Below are 16063 nucleotides of genomic sequence, written 5' to 3' on the forward strand. Positions count from 1 at the left end.
TTGACCCGATGGGCCCATTTGCCAGAAGCCGGGGCAGGGTGGAGGCCCCATGGGGGGGGGATGCCACCTGGAGGACCTCGAAGACCTAGATCTTCTGCTGTGCCGGGAGTACCCCGAAGAGGAGGAGGACGATGAAGAGGAGGAGGCTGAAGATGAGCGCGCGCGCCTGAATGTTGATCTGCGGCGGCGGCAGCGCGACCTCCTGCTCCTCCGGGAGGGCGATCTCGAGCGCCTCGGTCTCCTGCTGCCTCTGCGCGATGGAGGTTGAGGCCAATGATGGGAGGGGGGAGCCGGTACCGAGGCTGAGGCGTCCCCGACAGCGGAGGGCTCTCCCATCCCGCAGGATGCTTCCTGGATCGGCGGCTCGAGCTGGGCGCCACCCCCGACGTCGTTGTCAGTCTGCGCCAGCAAGGGGGTGGAGTCAGCCCCTTGCAGCCCCCTCCCTGCGAGAGGACAGGCACCTGTGGGAGCACCGATGTCGAGGAGGCATCGGCCGCGGCCACCCGCATCGGCAAGCCCCAAGCCCTGCTCAGGGGCGGGGGCGAGAAGAGCGGGAAGGCCATGGGAGGCGGAGTGAGGCCGATCGACTCCAGTACGGGAGCAGCAGGCATCGGGGTCGATGTCGAGGGACCCACAGCAACAGTGCCAACAGCCTGCAGAGGGAGCACCTCTTCTGGCTGGATGCCCGGCATCGCTAGAGAAGCGGCGTTTTGGCGGGCGTCCAAAACTCTTCCCACCCTTTTCTCGGTCGACTTCTCCTGAGCAGAGGCTTGGCGGCCATCTTGAGCCCCTTTATCTTTAGGCTTCTTGGCCTTCTTTTTTGTGAGGCCCGAAGAGGTTGACAGAAAAGGTAAGTTTGGGCTTTCTGTAGGTTGACCTGAGGCGGCGGGCGGCAGAAGGGCCCTTTCATAAAGCGCCGTCCGGAGTCTAGAGATTCTGTTCTTCCTCGTTTGAGGAGTGAATGATAGGCAAACAGAGCAAGACTGTGTCAGATGGGCTTCTCCTAGGCATGTAAGGCAAAGGGTATGCCCATCAGTGTCCGGTAGGATATTGGGACACTTAGAACACTTCTTAAATGAAGTGGTCGCCATAACAGCAGGGGTCGATCGAAGAAAGTTAGTCAGGGTCAGTCCAGTCAAAATACCTCAGAATCGATTCATAGAAGAGACCAAAGCAAGAGGATTCGGCAGAGGGATCGTCAGAAGTCAGTCCAATTTCAAAAGCCAATATAATCAATAATCAGTGAGAAAAGATCAAAGTTGACAGAAGGTTCTCCAAGCTGCAAAGCATGCGAGCGGATTAAGAGAACTGATGGCTAGTCCCGCCCTCAGACCATATATACTCGGGAGGAGGGGGCGGGCCTAGCAGAGGGCTAAAATGTTCCTTTTTACTTTCTAGAAGGTTCCGTAAGTTGCACTGCGCAGGCGCAGAGATACCAAATGTATGATTCACAGTGACTACGACAGGAAACTGGGCATATCTCCCCTTATCACTGTTTCCTTTTGCTTTCCTCCTTTCTTGGGCTACTTCCAGTGTCTCAGCAGACAACCATTTTGCCTTCTTGGTTTTCTTTCTTTGGGACATACTTTGTTGCCGCCTCCTGAACAATGTCGCGGACTTCTGTCCATAGTTCCTCTGGGACTCTGTTTACTAAATCTAGTCCTTCAAATCTGTTCTTCACTTCCACTGTATATTCGCTAGGAATGTTAGTGAGGTCATATCTAACTGGTCTGTGTATTTTCCATGATCTCTTTAGTTTTATTCTAAATTGAGCAATAAGAAGTTCGTGATCTGAGCTACAGTCAGCCCCAGGTCTTGTTTTCACCGACTGGATGGATGTCCACCACCTTTGGCTGCAAAGGATGTAGTCAATCTGATTTCGGTGTTGACCATCTGGTGAGGTCCATGTATAAAGCCGTCTTTTAGGTTGTTGGAAGAGAGTATTCATTATATACAGCGAGTTTTCCTGGCAAAATTCTATCAGCCTGCGTCCCGCTTCATTTTGTTCTCCCAGACCATGCTTGCCTGTGATCCCAGTTCCCACCTTGGCATTCCAGTCTCCTGTAATGAAAATAATGTCTCTTTTTGGTGTATTATCCAGTAGGTCCTGCAGATCCTCATAGAACTGATCTACTTCAGCAGCTGTGGTTGGGGCGTATATTTGGATCACTGTAATGTTGAAAGGCTTTCCTTGCACTCGAATTGAGATCATTCTGTCTACATAGGGACCCCCAAACGCAGCATTGACCACATACGAATCAAGGAACATGAAAGGCACTGCAGACTGATTCAACCAGAGAAGTAAGCCCTAGCAAAGCACCTTATGAACTAACCTGGACACAGCATATTATTTGAGAATACAGAAATGCTGGACCACTCTACCAACTACCATATCAGACTACACAGAGAATCCATTGACATCCACAAGCATGTGGACAATTTCAACAGAAAGGAGGAAACCATGAAAATGAACAAAATCTGGCTACAAGTATTTTTAAAAGTCAAAAATCAGGACACTCAAAAAGAGGGGAATTCCAGACAAAAATCAATCGGGGCCAGGTTACGCCTCCCAAGAAAATATTCCCCCAGGCAGAATTTAGCCATGCCTTGAAGCTGCAAGGCCATTCAATGCTAATCAAGGCGATCATTTGCAACATTCACACTTGCCTCAAACAGACAAGAGTTCTTTCTTCCACCCTGTATATTCCACATATATATGAACCTCACTTGCTTGGTTTCCAACAGGCCTCACAGCCTCTGGAACATGGCCATACAGCCCAGAAAACTCACAGCAACCAAATGGAATATACTTCCACAAGATATCATGAGAGCCATCAACATAGATATGTTAGGTATTATGAAAATGTATAAATTAATATGGCTGTGCCATTTTCAGTATCAAAGGCAACCTATTTGTGTAAGCTGGCAACTTGAAAACAAAAATGGGTGATCCTATTGCAAAAATGGGTGATCCTAAATGCATCTGGTTAGCCATTCAAGGAAATACAGTGTTGTACTAGATCGGCCTTCAATCTGACAAAACACAACTATTTTAAAAAAAGAGAAATGCATATGAACTATTCACTCCCCCTTTTCTGATGGGGAGGCAGTGCATGTGAAGTGTTGTGTTCAAAAGAATGTGCAAAGAGTTAAGTTTCAGAGCTAAATAGCACATTAAAATCTGCCATTTAGTACCACAAATATGAGATCAGTTTTCTCTCAATTTCTCGCAACAGTGCAGCAGATAGATGATTCATGGTGAAAATCGTGCTATGTGTAAAATTTGGTAAGTATCAGAGGATGGTGCTATATTTCAGTTCACCCACTGAAGGGCTTTAAGTAGTGAGTTATCGGAAGTGAGATTTGTATCTGGAGACATTAAATTGGTCTCTGGATACTATAAACACACTCCCCTTGCATCATTTCCCCCTACCATCATTAAAGCTATTCAGGATGAAGGAAAGGTAGCCGTGTGCCCTTAATTATTCAGGTGCTAACCTGAGAACAGGGAGCGTCACCTTGTGCGGCCCTATAAGGGGAATCACTCACAGAAGATTCTACGCACACTTTTGCCAAGCTGGGCAATAAAGCGTTAACGGTGTGGCTGTCTAGTAACCCCGACATTTGACAGAGAGGCGGGGAGGAAGTCATGTTATCTTGAATTGAGGCAAAAGGAGATTAAGAACCAGAAACATCATGTCATGGTTCAGGAATAGATGGCACTACCAGGCTCCTGAGTCCTGACAGCACGCTGCTACTTGCTGCGCTGAAGGGCAGGATCCAACCTACAGTTGAACCTGTAATAAGGACAAGGGTCATTTGTGATCCTCCTTTCCATCGCATATTTCAAGGCGCCCACAAATGGACTCTACTCACTTTTTCAATATGTCTTGCTGTTTTTGCTCATCTGATGAGCAAAAAGCCATTGACTTCTGCCACTGATTGTACATCATTTTCTCCACCATGCTGCGTGTTTCACTGTCCAAGTCTGAGAGCTTAGAAAATGAGAGCGAGAAACTGTATGTTTATTCATTTTATTTATTTATTTATATCATTTTTATCCCGCCCATATCAGCCCAAAGGCGACGCAGGGCGGTGAAAAATTGGCACAATTTGATGCCACATATAAAATACATACATCAATAAAAATAAAAATAAAACATTACATTACATTATATCTAAAAACATCAAACCAGTGAACAATAAAAAAATTAAAACTATGTCATCATATTCAGTCCTCATCCGTTCCGTAGTCTTAGCCATTCCTAGGTCATTTTCCAATTCAAGGTTTATCTGATTAAGCTGAGGCTCCAAAAGCTTGCTCGAAGAGCCAAGTTTTCAGTTTTTTTCAAAAACTTAGGAGGGAGGGAGCCAATCTGATATCTCTGGGCAGGGAGTTCCACAGCCGAGGGGCCACCACAGAGAAGGCCCTGTCTCTTGTCCCAGCCAGATGTGCTTGTGAAGCAGGTGAGATCGAGAGCAGGGCCTCTTCCGAAGATCTCAAATCCCTAGTGGGTTCATAGGGGAAGATGCATTCGGATAAATAAGCTGGGCTGGAACCATTTATTTATTCATTCATTTATGCATCTAAGAAATATACATTCTATTTTATGGCTGCCCCTCTAGAAACAGGATTATAAAAATACCAACAGCAAAAAGACGACCATCAATAACAAAATAATGTGGTTTCCAGGATTGCTGAAACCCTTTCCTGCTCTATTCTTTCCTTGCTCATTGGTCTTTTTAGCTACTGAAAACCTCTATGGAAGGTCTCCCATCAAAGGTTTGAGATTAAGCAGCCAGCACTTGCTCAGGCTGGATCTACACTGCCATAGAATGCAGTTTCAGAATGCAGATTAAATGCATTGAACTGGATTATATCAGTCTACATTGCCATATAATCCAATTCAATGCAGGTAATCTGCATTCTGAAGCAGCATTCTATGGCAGTGTAGATGCTTCTTAAATCCCCGATGAAGGCAAGACATCCCTTGCCCACAGTATCCAGTAATCTATACACATAATTAAAGTGAAACATGTGTATGTATGTATGTATGTATGTATGTGGTGGAGGTGTCCACTTACAAACACAGCCTCCTGCTTCCACAAACAGGCTATAATTCCAAGTGCTGAGAAGCCTCCAAAGGTACTCCCTCAACTGACATTGCAGGTCATAGCGAGCGCCATGAACATGTAGGACAAGCCCTGCCAATTTCCTTCCCAAACACTATGGCCTACCACCCAAAAAATGCTTCCATTTGGGGAGAATGTCATCATAGATTTGATGTGTTTTCTCCACCATAGGTGGGCATCTCAGGGTTCCTCGTGTGAAATTTGCATGACTCCGCCCACTGCCTCACTTCCTTAACCCTTTCCTACCTTTTCCTATGGCACAAATTAAACACAGAGGATTTGATCAGCAACTGAATAGACTGGAGGAGTTTGGGGTGGTTTCCCTGGGAATCAGGGACTTGTAGTTCACCCTTATTCAGAGAGCACTGAACCCAGCCAACGATGGATCTGGACCAAACTTGGCACACAGAGCCAACATGGCCAACTGTGCATACTGGCAGGGTTTGGGGGTGATTGCCCTGGGAATCTGGGAGTTGTAGTTCACCCTTATCTAGATATCACTAAACCCAGCTGATGTTGGATCTGGACCAAACTTGGCACACAGACCCAACATGGCCAACTTTGAATAATGGCAAGGTTTGGGAAGGAGTGACTCACAATTCTGGGAACTGTAGTTCACCCACATCCTTATACATTTTCTAATGGGGAAATTCATGAAAAAACAAAAGGAAAGACTGTTGTTTTTTTTACTAATAAATATCATTACACAGTACCAAACTGATATTACCAAACTTTGCAGAACAAACAATGACTTTATCAACTAAGCTGGGCACTGTCAGGTCCCCAAGCTAGTATCATAAAAAAGGGACCCTGTGTCTCCTTGCAAACACCCCCTGGATTAAGGATTACCATATATACTCAAGTATAAGCTGACCCAAATATAAACAAAGGCACCAAATTTTACCACAAAAAACTGGGAAAATGTATTGACTTGTGTATAAGGTGAGAGTGGGAAATGCAGCAGCTACTGGTCAATTTCAAAATAAAAATAGAAACTAATAAAATTACATTAATTGAGGCATATGTAGGTTAAATGTTTTTGAATATTTACATAAAACTGTAATTTAAGATAAGACTGCCCAACTCTTATTAAACCATTATTCTGACTTTCTTCAATGTAAATGTGCTTACGAATCGTTCCAATAATAATAATAAAGTAAAATAATAATAATAAAGTAAAATAATAAATGTAATAACAAAAATAAATAGAGCAAAATAATGTAATAATGTAATAATAATAATGTAATAATAATAATAATAATAATAATAATAATAGAGCAAAATAATGTAATAAGAGTAAAATAATAAATAACCTTGACTCAAGTATAAGCTGAGGGGGAGGGGGGGTGGGTTCTTTTTCAGCCTTAAAAAAGTGCTGAAAACTCAGTTTATACAAGAGTATATACGGTATACTTATTTTTAACACTTTGGCAATGTACTGGTTCAGCCAGATAACCAAATCTCTTGATAAGTTCTTAAGTTTGTAAAATAAAAGGACAAGATCCTGTTAAAGTTTCATTTAAAAAGAAGCACTTACTTTGGAGTTCTCTGGGTCAATTTTCTTGGTGTTAATCTCAGGGTCTGTTTGAACTAACTTGTTCCACCACTCCATCTTGTTGATCTAAAGGAAAGACAATTAAGGATTTCACAGTAACAGCAGCTTCTATGAAAGGAATGAGTGCATTAGGAATTTAGCATTTTATATTTATTAGTGATCAAAGGTTGACATGTAACCCACTTTCTCATCATAGTAAGATAACCCATTATACTTAAAAGTCTGAGAACACAGAAATGCTGAACAGCTCTGTAAGGAAGTTAAGAATAATTTGCATGATTTAAACTGTATTTATGTGTTTCTGTTGGCTGCAGTAACATTGGAGCGGCCTATTTCAAAGGAATCCTCCATCTGCGTTGCCATGGAGACCAAGGCAGGCCGGCAGAGAGAGAAGTGGGAGGAGCCTAGAGGGGAGAGTTTTGAAAATAGACAGTTTTGGTGGCAGTGATGATTACTGAGTCTTCGCAAATTGGTGGCAGACGGCAGGATCCGTGTAACATAGAAGTTTAGTGCCTTAAGATCGCTTGTGGAAAAATCGTGAGGTAAAAGTTGAAGTCAAAAGATGGCTTCTAAAAAGCAAAACAAAGAAAAAATTACCTCAGAAGCAGCCAGTATGGCGGATACCAAAGCTGAAGAGACAGCTTTAGTGACAGTTAGAGAGTCACAGCCAAAAGTAGAAAGGGAAGAAGTTATAAAAACAGCTGAGGTAGAACAAAAGGAGTCTGAGAAAGAAAGCATGGCTGAATTCAAGAGTGAATATGAGAAGTTGACTATGGCAATACAAAAGTGGGATCAAGGCCATGTACATCAAACATACATAATTTTAAAAGATACAGAAGTGCTGAGGAGTGACTCAGACTTAATTTTGACAATGGCGACATGTTTGAGGCACAGAGGAGATTTAAACAGTGCCATAGAAGTCATGGCACAAGCTGTGGAATGGCATCAGAAGTTTCGGCCAGGGACTCCAGGCCATTTGTCCCTCATCAGGAGAGCCACAGTGCTCGGGAAGGTAGCCAGGAAGGTGGCTCAAATGGATGAGAAAGACAAAGATGGCGGAGCTGACTCAAGGCTGGATGGAATGGCCAAAGAAGTGGTACAAAAGGTTACCAAGGGACACATCATGTTTGCCAGAGAAGCTGGAGCCAGTGATGAGAATATAGAGACAATGGGTCTTGCAGAGCAAGTGGTAAACTCTGAGAAAAAAAATCCTTGACCTTAAAAGATGTATTACCTTCAGCTCCACGTAAAGAAATTACCTCAACCGAACTTTTTGACGAAGACAATAAAATACAATCAAAAGAGAAAGCTGAAGAAAAGCAAATTCTGGATTTGACAGTAGAAACTGATGCGAGTTCAGAATATCCAGGGGTCTTCTGTGAAACAAAGATCCATATACCTGAAGGACTAATTGAAGTTAAGATAACTTCTAAACATTATTCATCCCCTATAAAAGTTCCAGATGATCGTACAAAAGAAGTTTTAAAGATTGGAACTGTAGCTGAAGTTAAGAATTAAGTGAAAATTGTCAAAGAGCTGGCATCAACAAAATGACAAATACAAGTTGGAACCTTGTAACAGATGATGGTGAAGAAGAGAAGACTCTCAAACATTCTACCCTTTGTCTGAAAGAAGAGAGACATTTCGCTGAGAGTAAAACATTAGATCAACTCTTCCTAACTAACTCCGAGCATTTCGATATGTCTACAACTGAAAAGAAAGTAAGCAGAAAAAGGAGATCTAATTATTAGGCCTGGGTAACAATGCAAAAATTTGTTTCTAAAATCGATTCGTTTTTTGGGGGGGGAGGGTTGCGTTTCGTTATTTAAAAGAATTACAAAATTTTCCTTTAAAAAAGTTCGGTATTTACGAAATTTTGTTAATATTAACGAATCAATTCGTTAAGATGGTGGACCCCCCGCGCATGCGCAAATTACTTCCGAAACTTCGTTATTGATGCGGGGTCGATTCGTTAAGGTAATAACGAATCGATTCGTTAAAATGGCGGACGAGATTTGCGCATGCGCAAAAACGACTTCCGAACTTCATTATTAAATACGAATCGATTCGTTATTAAAATAATAACGAATCGATTTGTTAAAATGGCGGACGCGATTGCGCAATGCTAAATGCTCTATAAACAAAATCATTTCATAAAATAAATTAAAAAAATAATCAAATAGAACAAGATATTATTAAATAAAAAAGTAATAAGATAAAGTAGCCAAAACTGAGTCAATAATGAAAAAAACCATAAAATATAATAATAAAATTTAAATAAATAAAATATAAATAATAATAAATAATAATAATTTATAAATAATAATAAGAAATATAATATAAAATTATATAATATATACAATATAAAATAAAATTATATAATATAATAATATATTATTATATATATTATATAAATGAAATAAATAATAATATAAATATTTAAATAAAATATAATTAAATTTACAAAATATTTATAAAATATAATTATAAATAATAATAAAAATAATATATAAAATTAAATTAAAAATTATTAATATATAAAAAATAATATTATAAAAACTTAGAAAGTAAATATAAGAAATAAATAAAGAAAAAGTAACAAAGAGTAACCAAAATTGCACTTTGAAAAATCTCTGAAAATTATCTGGGAAGTATTACATAGTACTTATAATTTCTGTAGCAGTATTGCAAGGTAAGTAAGAAGGACCAATTCCCACTGGGTGGGTGGGTGTGTGTGTGGTTGGTTGGTTGTTTGGCTTCAAAATCGAAATAATTAAGTATATAATTTAGAAATTAATTTATAAATGAAAAAACATTACATTCAAAATACACAATTGTCATCCGTCCCCCAGTGAGACAGCCTCTAGGACCTCCCAGGGGGAGGGGGTGGGCTTGACCCCGGCCCCCCCAGGGTTGGCTGCCTTTTTGCCTGCTGTGAGAAGGCGAAAACCCTTTCCTGGACTGCCCCCCCCCCGGATTGCCTGCCTGCCTGCTGCTTGATTGCATGTTGCCTGGGAAATGATGGCTCTCCACCAGCCATCATCTTCCAGGCAACATGCAATCATGCAGTATGGTGGAACGGGAAGGTTTTCGCTGATTTGTTCAGTTCACCTCCTGGCACCATGGTACAATACAATATCCCGAATCGCAAAACTTTCTCTCGAACAGTCATTGCAGCTTTGTTCGAGGGATGAGTACTTGCGAGAGATGATGAGAGACTGGATATGGCATACTCATTCCGGTGGTACTAACTCGGGATTCATGGTCACAGACGCAGGAAGGAACATGATCTGGGCGGTCGAAAGTGCCGGCTTCTCATGCACGTAACATGCATGGCGCATTTGCTGCATAACTGTGTAAAAGATGGCTTCAAGGGACCCGATGAGAACAGCGCCACCGCCGTCACTCAACTCATTGACTGCTGCCGAAGAATCGCGGGCTTCTTCCACCGTAGCTCTAAGTCTGCAAAACTGGAGTGCCTCCCACAACACCGGTTACTGCAGGATGTCTCAACCCACTGGAACTCCACCTACATCATGTTGGAGCGCATGGTGGAGCAACAGAGGGCAGTCCACGCTGTCTCACTATCAATTGAGGCTCCGATAAACAAGCTGGTCCCCAACAACCAGGAGTGGATGACCATCACTCAGCTGGTCGAGATCCTAGAACCATTCAAATTAGCCACCAAACATCTTTCAGCACAGAAAGCACTACTCAGCCATGTGGTCCCTGTCATCCTGCATCCATTGCAATCGTCACCCTCCAACGTAACTCACTCGACCCCCTTGCTGTGGAAAAGCTGGTCTTCTTGAAGGCCAACTTGCCAGTTTTGGGCTATCCTCAGATTGATTTTGATAGCACGGACCCGTAGATCACTACAGCCTTTTTTTTGGTAAGTCGCTGGGTGTATTGCAAAGTACATTGCAATCTATGGCTGGGCCCCTGTTGACTCCACAGGCTCAGGAGGTGGTCAGAAAGTTGCCTTTCGCCATCCGTAAATGTCTTCACATTTGTCTTTGGTGAAACAAAAGCTGTTTCACCCAGTTGTTGTGTGTCCTGTGGCTGTTTTTGCCCCACTACAGGGCAAGCATTTTGATAATTTTCTTTTTTAAAACTTTTACTGCTAAATATTTCTTTTATTCTTAAAAAAATAAAAAATATTTTTTTAAAAAGAAAACACTGCTGCACATTTGTCTTTGGTGAAACAAAAGCTGTTTCACCCAGTTGTTTTAAAACACAAAGGTTTTAAAATCAGAAACTAGTAAGTATCAAAACAGCTTCAAAGGACAGTGTGAAGAAGTCAGATATATCTTCATGGGAAATTGAAAATGGAAGCTATTACCACTCCTAATCCTTATCAATTCCCTCTTTTCTCTATGCTATAGCAAAGCCTATTATAATTCTAAATTATTATAATTATGTATGTATGTATGTGTATATGTATATATTTACAGCATTGATATTCGGCCCTTCTCATTCCAAAGGGGACTCAGGGCGGATTACAGAACACATACACAGCAAACATTCAATGCCATTAAACAGACAGGATAGACAACATATAGAGGTATTATATGGTATGATCCGGACTCACCCAGTAAACAAGCAGTAGTTGCCCGGAGACAAAGGAGGTAAAGAGGAATTTTTGTCCAGGATGAGGAAAAAAAGAGGGTGACTGTATAGGTCAGGGATGGGGACTGACTTACAGCTGGCATGAGAAAAAAAGGGAGGGGTCAAAGGCACTCCGTCAAACTTTAGGAGTATGTTCCTTTATTGTGGTCAATTCTGGGAGGGATGGGCACGCCATAGCAGTTGCACGCGTAGAGCAGAGAGTTGTGGAGTAGAGGAGTGCCTCTTTTCCGGGCACTCCAGAGGCGATGCCCAACAGTTAAGGAGTCAAAGGCCAATAATACCCTTCCCAGCCTTAACCAAGTCCTCCCAGGGGGGGGGGGGTCATTGACCCCCCGGTAGTGTCTCTCTGCAGTCATCTTTCACAGCATATCAGTCGCGCTCCAGTGAGACTGCCTGCAAGGGGCAGCCGGTAACGACTGGGGAAAGGGTGTATGAAAGGGAGTGGGGGGGGGAAGCGTACACAGGAGTAGAGGAGTGCCTCTTTTCCGGGCACCTCAGAGGTGATGCCCAACAGGCTGAAAGGGGAAAAAGGAAAAAAAACAGGGGCACAGAGAGATTGAAGCCAAGAATACAGTGACCATACTCTAGGTATGCTGCAGCATTCGATCGGGGGAGAAAACAAACACTGTTTGGGAGGTCAAAGAGAAGAGGAAGAAACCAGGCGCCAGCCATGCATAGAAAATGTCATCCAAAGACAAAGGAAACTTCTGAGAACATCACTGTGTGGCAACACAAAGCAAACTAAATTTGATTTTCAATGTTCCCACATTGATTTTCCTGAATTGATTTTCAAGGGCAGGAAAACAGTGGGGCATTGAGGGCAGGAAAACAGTGGGGCACTGTATTACAAAATGATACACTGCAATAAGTAAATAAAGTAAGTAAAAAAGTAGTTTCCAAAAAGCACTGATTGCCAGGGATAAATCCCTTTGGCAACTACAACAAAGGATCAACACTACACTACTAAAGTACTAACTACTTATTTACAATTATTTGTAATTTTTATTTGTAATATTTTTTTTTATTTTTTGGTAATTTTTTAAATTAAATAAAAATATTATATAACGCTAAAATAAATTGTTAAAAATAAAAATCAATAAAATGTTTGCTGGCGGTCTGCCGCGAGGCGAGCTAACGCCAGTCCCAGCCCCTGCCTCTCGGCGCTCCCCCTGTGCTCTTAAATGAGTGTCCCTGTGGTCCGAAGCGTTTGCTTTGAAAAAACTTTTATTGATTATTTTAAAGTTGCCATTAAAATAATCAATAAAAAAAAGTGCTTCCATGAAAATGTAGAGGACCGAAGCGTTTACTTTGAAAAAAATAGTGTGTTCAAAGCTGGCCGCTTGCATTAATCAAGAACGAAAGTCGGAGGTTTCAAGAAGATCAGATACCGGAGGAAAGGTGTATGGGGAAAGGGTGTATGACAGGGAGGATGCTGCTGAGGGAAGAGGAGGAGATGACGACAACGACGGAGGAGGAGGAGGAAGGAGGAAAAGAAGAGACGGCGACGATGTTGCTGCCTGGGGCCTGTTGTCGTCGCCGACGCCGTCGCTGCTCCTCTCCGCGGCAGCTCGGCCCAGCAAGGCCCCGGAGGAGACCCCTGCCGGCGCCCAAACAGCTGCCTTTTTGCCTGCTGTGAGAAGGCCAAAACCTTACTGGCCTTCTCCATGCCCTCCCGGGGGGGGGGGGGGGAGGGGAGGGGCATTGGACATTCACAGCATCTTTCACAGCATCTTTCACAGCATCTTTCACAGCATCTCAGCCGTCCCCCAGTGAGACAGACTGTAAGTCCTCCCGGGGGGGGGGCTCTTGACCCTGGCCCCCCGGATTGGTCACCTGCTGCTTGATTACTGGGTGTAGGCCAATACCCTTCCCGGCCTTCTCCCATGCCCTCCATGCCCTCCCGGGGGGACATTGGTCAGTGCCCCCCGGGAGTGTCATAGTGTGTGCACTGATCTTTCACAGCATATCAGCCGTCCCCCAGTGAGGCTGTAAGTTCTTCTTGAGGGGGGGCATTGGACATTCACCCCCCCCCCGGGAGTGTCATGCTGTGCACTTATCTTTCACAACATCTAATCCCAGTCGTCCCCCTGTGAGACCGACTGTACGACCTCCCGGGGGGGCCTTGACCCTGGCCCCCTGGGAATGGCTAGCTGCCTGCTTTGTGAAGGCCAATTCCCTTCCCGGCATTCTCCAAATCCTTTCAGGGGGGGCCTTGACCCTGGCCCCCTGGGAATGGCTGGCTGCCTGCTTTGTGAAGGCCAATTCCCTTCCCAGCATTCTCCAAATCCTTTCAGGGAGGGGCCTTGACCCTGCCCCCCCCCCCGGGATTGGCTGCCTTTTTGTCTGCTGTGGGAAGGCCAAGACCCTTCCCGGCCTTCTCCCATGCCCTCCATGCCCTCCCGGGGGGACATTGGTCAGTGCCCCCCCCCCGGGAGTGTCATGGTGTGCACTTATCTTTCACAGCATATCAGCCGTCCCCCAGTGAGGCAGTGAGACAGTGAGACAGACGGTAAGCACATGCTTACGTTGCATCTGAATGACCGCTCCTCTGCAGTGATGGTGCCTGGTTTCTTCCTCTTCTCTTTGTCAATCAATGCTGTGTTGACACCCCAAAGAATCTCTGGCCGTACAGGAGGTCAGGGTATGAATATGCCCATGATGTAATCAGGCTGGGCGTTTTCGTTCGTTATTTTCGTATTTAGTTATTTTTTTGATAATGATAACACAACAATATCGATGTTTTTTTCAAACCCGGAAGTGTATTTTCTAAATCGAAGCATCATCTGCCATCTCACAGGGAGCTTGTAGCTGTCTGCCTCCCGGTCCCTGGCTGTGGATGCGGCTTGTGCCACCCTTTTTTTTGGGAGGGGAAGCATTGGGTTAAATTGATATTTTATTATTATTGTTTTTATTTTTAATATTTATAAACAATTACAAATTACTTTTAAATCATTACAACGAAATAATTTCCTTTCTTTTTTCCCCTAAACTGGTGGAAGTCGTTTCCAAAATGGCGGATGCTGTTCCTCTTTTTTGGTGCCAAGGGGATTTCTCCCTGGCAATAAGTGTGTTTTGGAAATCCAGTGTTCTTTGCTTTTCTGTTAACTCAAGGTAGTTACAACCAGTGACTGTCTGCGGTCTTTGTGGCCCATTTTGGTCCAGCCCTTTTTGAAAATCCACTGTTCTTTGCAGTGGCAGATCAAGATTGAACTTGGCGCACAGAGCCAACATAACCCACTCTACATTCAGGGGACGAGTGGAGAATGATTAACGATGCATAATGGGATTTTATTTGCAGTACCTTCACAAACTGATAACCGATAAAGAACACCTTTGTAACATTATGCCTTTCTCAAGTAATCCTGCTTGCGCCATGTCCCCAATGTAGTTTGTAATAAATGTCAATTTGTAACACCACGAACGAGGAAGACAAGGAAGCCTTCAAGTGAATTTATGCAGCACTCCTTATATCGGGTAACACAAAAAAAGACATCAAGGAATGTCGAACAGAGCACAGATTCATAGAGTGCAATCAGTTTGCAAACTGTGAGCAAGTAAGATCCACTAATACCCTTAAAGCTGAGGATGATGGTTATTCAGGAGGCAAATCTGGGATGAGACATGATTTTCTTCACCAAGGGTCTTATGACTCTTATTCATTAGAGAAACGTGATGGTTGTACCATCAAGGTACATCCTCCGCCAATAGATCCAACCGATCCACACTCACCCAGTAATCAAGCAGTACTTGCCCGGAGATAAAGGAGGTAAAGAGGGAAGTTTGTTATGCGTGTATAGTAGACAGATTGGAGTTCCAGGAGCAGGGAGGGAACAACTGGGGAAAGGTTTAATAATAATAATAAGGAATAATCAAAATGCTTGCCGACAACAACTGTGCAAATATGCAGTGTATTCCTTTTTTCCCGTATTTTGTTTAAAGAATAAAAGAAGTATGTGCAAATGTGCGGTGTTTAATTTTTTTTGAAATACTTTAAAAAATTTTTAGAATAAAAGAAATATTTAGCAGAAAATTATCAAAATGCTTGCCCTGTAGTGGGGCAATATTTTTAAAAATTGTTTTTAGAATAAAAGAAATATTATTAGCAGTAAAATTATCTAAATGCTTGCCCTGTTAAAATAAAAATACAAATAGTGGGGCAAAAACAGCCACAGGACACACGACAACTGTGCAAATGTGGAGTGTATTCCTTTTTTTACAGTATTTTTTTAAAAAAGCAAAAGTACACATGGTGATCAATACGGGCAATCTTCCCGCATTCAAGAGGCAGTAGTAATTTAAGACGACACAAAGCAAAGTACACATGGTGATCAATAAGGGCAATGTTCCCACATTCAGCAGGCAGTAGTAATTTAAGGCAACACAAAGCAAAGTACATTTTTTTTGTTTGTTTTTAGGGTGGGTTTTTTGTGGGTTCTTTTGTGGGGTTTTTTTTTGGTATTCTTGTGGGGTTTTTTTGTTTTTTTGTTTTGTTTTTTGGGGGATTTATTTTTTAAATTAATTAAATAAATATATAAATAAATAATAGCAGCAGTTTTTTGGTGAGTTTCTTTGTTTTCTTTGTTTTCCTTTTTTTAAATAATTAAATAAATAAATAATAGCAGCTGGTTTCTTGTGGGTCTTTTTTGTTTTTGGGGGTTTTTTTGTGGTTTTTTCAGGTTTTCTTGTGGTTTTTTTGTGGATTTCTTTCTTGTTTTATGTGGTTTTTTTGTAAATTAAATAAATATA

The 16063-nt window shown here is 42.5% G+C and overlaps 1 protein-coding gene across 8 annotated transcripts in view; it reads right to left on the minus strand.

The window, feature by feature from the left end:
• Positions 1–16063, minus strand: part of LOC137095197 (nuclear migration protein nudC-like) — a 118472-nt gene that overhangs the window by 66981 nt on the left and 35428 nt on the right. For 6 of the 8 annotated variants that reach the window (XR_010908805.1, XR_010908804.1, XM_067461580.1 and 3 more), the window contains one exon: positions 6671–6754. Coding sequence is in view for 6 of the 8 variants with exons in the window: in XM_067461580.1 (XP_067317681.1) it covers positions 6671–6754 (84 nt within the window). In the remaining 2 variants the exon portion in view is untranslated. Of the gene's footprint in view, positions 1–3857; positions 3996–4018; positions 4509–6670; positions 6755–16063 lie in introns of those variants that run through there. The other 2 variants (XM_067461581.1, XM_067461579.1) reach the window with 2 other exon arrangements.

This window comes from Anolis sagrei, chromosome Y (genome assembly GCF_037176765.1).
Source record: "Anolis sagrei isolate rAnoSag1 chromosome Y, rAnoSag1.mat, whole genome shotgun sequence".
Classification (NCBI taxonomy): Eukaryota; Metazoa; Chordata; class Lepidosauria; order Squamata; family Dactyloidae; genus Anolis; species Anolis sagrei.